This window comes from Brassica oleracea, chromosome C9 (genome assembly GCF_000695525.1).
Source record: "Brassica oleracea var. oleracea cultivar TO1000 chromosome C9, BOL, whole genome shotgun sequence".
NCBI lineage: Eukaryota > Viridiplantae > Streptophyta > Magnoliopsida > Brassicales > Brassicaceae > Brassica > Brassica oleracea.
The window spans coordinates 633,771-636,486 of record NC_027756.1 but is presented as its reverse complement, the minus strand read 5'-3'; the positions used below and the strand labels follow the sequence as shown (position 1 = coordinate 636,486).

Below are 2,716 nucleotides of genomic sequence, written 5' to 3'. Positions count from 1 at the left end.
AGAGAGAGAGATGTTTAATCTAGAAAGTAGAGAGAGATAGAGTAAATAAGGAGAATCTTATTTGCTTGATTGATTTGCTTATGGGAACATCCCATATATATAAGGGTTACAAGTATGGCAAATGGTAGATGAGATATGATAAACTAATAATCCATTGTCTTGAGACTTTAATCCACCATACATGCTTGTCCCTTGTAGTGACATCTCCATTGTCTTGAGACCTTAACCAACCATCTTGTTTCTTATTGCTTCATCTTCACAGATATCTCCCATGTGTTGGTTGCTACGTACCTTTGCTCAATTTGAGAGTCTAAGTGTTGTTATACAGTTGTGGGTTAGTTTTATATTACTTCTGTCAAAGCTTGTGGTATAGTTGTTTGAGTGATGATAATATGAGCCTGTAACTTTGCTTTACATATAACTGAGAATAAAGAAAAAGATAATTTAACCCTTTTTCAGCCCTAAGTGAAGGTAAATCTTGGTTTATTGTTAATCTTAAAGTATCCTTTTGTAGGTCAAGATACATATTGATTTCCTATAAGTAGTTCAGGAAAATGTACTAAATTTTAAAAGATAATCATAAAAAAATTAGTTCATGATCTTACTTAAAAAGGAAAATCAAACTCTTATTGTGTATACTGAATCTATTTTCTGGTGTGTGTACCTTTCTGGAATTTTGTTACAGAGCAACTATGTTATCTGCAAAGTAACCTACAAAGGTGTTGACGGAGACAGTTTGTTCGGTAATAACTCCAAGTCCAATGAGTTACGCCACTCCATGGTCTGTGTTTCCAATACTGCCAGAGGGATTAACACAACCCCTGAGGTGAGTTCAGTGTCTGACATGTGTTTTAGTTTTTCATTAGTATCATTTCTTTAATGGCCTCTCTTTTTACACATTCAGGTTGAGCAACCAGGGGACAAAGGTCTCTATATATCTATGGATGATTTGCCAACCCCAATGAACGAGCAAGATGATCCCTCTCTATTCAATTCAGACACGTTTCTCAACGACATCTACCCTCACCAGCAGCCACAAATTCACTGGGATGATGAGTATTTTAGTAAATGTCTTACTTTTAATGGAGGGAACCATGCTGATGTGCTGGGCGATCTAGACATCATAATGGACGAGCACCGCAACGATCACAGGCCAAAGAAAGCTTTGACAGGGTTCCTTCCTGATTATAGCAGTGAGAGCGATGATGCTGAATCCATATCTGCAACGGTAAAGCCAGTTGGAACCAATTACTATAAGCTTAATGGTCTCAATAAGATTTTCAGTCAGGATTTTCGCGGTCGTACAAAACCCACATTACATCACTTGTTTTTCTTTATTATTACTTTCATGGAGCTAATCTGTATACTCACTCAGCTTTTCACTAATGTTACAGAGTTACCAAGGAGTATCAAGTCCAGATAGCGCTCACAATGTGAGTAGACACTTCCACACTAGTGTAGACGAGATTCCATCTTTGAGGAAAGACTCTGGCAAAGATACACAACCTCATGCAGAAACTTCTATTAATAGAAAGACTCGGAAATCTCATTTCACACGGCGCATTATACCCTCAAAACAAGAGGTCTTGAGCTGCTCCTATATTAATTCTTTGGATGCTTGTATCTTATAGTCTCTCTTTGCATACATTAGTGCTTGATTTTCAAAAGATAATGAAGATGTGGTTTCCTTTTCAGGTGAAAGAAGTCAAGTCTACAGCCACTGATGCATCCAATGACAAGAAGTCATCATCACCTATGGTGAAGAGAGAGAAGAAGGGCTGGTTGATCACAGAGGACGCAATGGAGAGAAAAAACCGCAAGAATCCACAGTATATCTTTGTCATGAACATGATCATAAGCTTCATCATCTTGGTGGCTGTCATTGGCAACATCATATGCGTTTTACAAAGAGTCAAAACTTGAACTTGCTGATGAAGTTTGATTGCGAGGGGAGGCAAAGCAGATAGATTGAAGCACTTGTTTTTATTTGGCTTTTTCTGATTCTGTTTTTTTTTTTTTTTTAACACGTTTTTTTTTAAAGGGGTGCAACAGGAGGATTTCCCGGGAGGTCACCCATTCTAGTACTACTCTCGTCCAATCACGCTTAACTGCGGAGTTCTGATGGGATCCGGTGTATTAGTGCCGGTTTCTTGTTTTTTTTTTTTGAATTGTGTGTATCTGTGTGTAAAATAGATGGACTCAATTATTCTGGTGGGCCTGTTACGGGTATATCTCGAGCCTTAAATAAAAAGTGAAATTTAATATTCTCAACCTAGCGTAAGGTATTTCTTGTGTCTCAAGTCCCTTTACATATTATATGTTTGTGTAGATATTATTTGATTATAGGTGGATTAGGTCAAGATTTTACAGTTTTTTTTGTGTAACATCTGCTTTCAACTTTCATCATCTTCTTCTCCAGGAATAGAATAATAAGATAATAATCTCTTCTTTTCAATTTTTTCCTCCAGAACGTTTCCCACAAGTTACCTAAGCTGCTCCAGAATGGGATCTTAATTCAGCGATGGAGATTGACAATTTACGAGCTTAAGAGGACTCCTCGTATGAGGTTTGGGGGATAAAATCATCTTTTGCTTTGTCCCAAGATCAAGCTTTGCTTCTTTGTCACAATATAAAAGTATAGATCCGATCGAACAATCAAAGATTTTACTAATAACTAATGCTGCCATAGACACCAATCTGCGGATGAGAAGATAAT

At 37.3% G+C, this 2,716-nt stretch overlaps 1 protein-coding gene across 1 annotated transcript in view; it reads left to right on the top strand.

Annotated features, from left to right (window-relative positions):
- Window positions 1–2,264, top strand: part of LOC106313317 (NAC domain-containing protein 69-like) — a 7,647-nt gene extending 5,383 nt beyond the window's left edge. The window contains exons 3-6 of the mRNA XM_013751101.1: window positions 686–826; window positions 905–1,228; window positions 1,395–1,583; window positions 1,696–2,264. Of these exons, the coding sequence (XP_013606555.1) occupies window positions 686–826; window positions 905–1,228; window positions 1,395–1,583; window positions 1,696–1,923 (882 nt within the window). The 3' untranslated portion in view covers window positions 1,924–2,264. The remainder of the gene's footprint in view (window positions 1–685; window positions 827–904; window positions 1,229–1,394; window positions 1,584–1,695) is intronic.
- The last annotated feature ends 452 nt before the right edge of the window (window positions 2,265–2,716 follow it).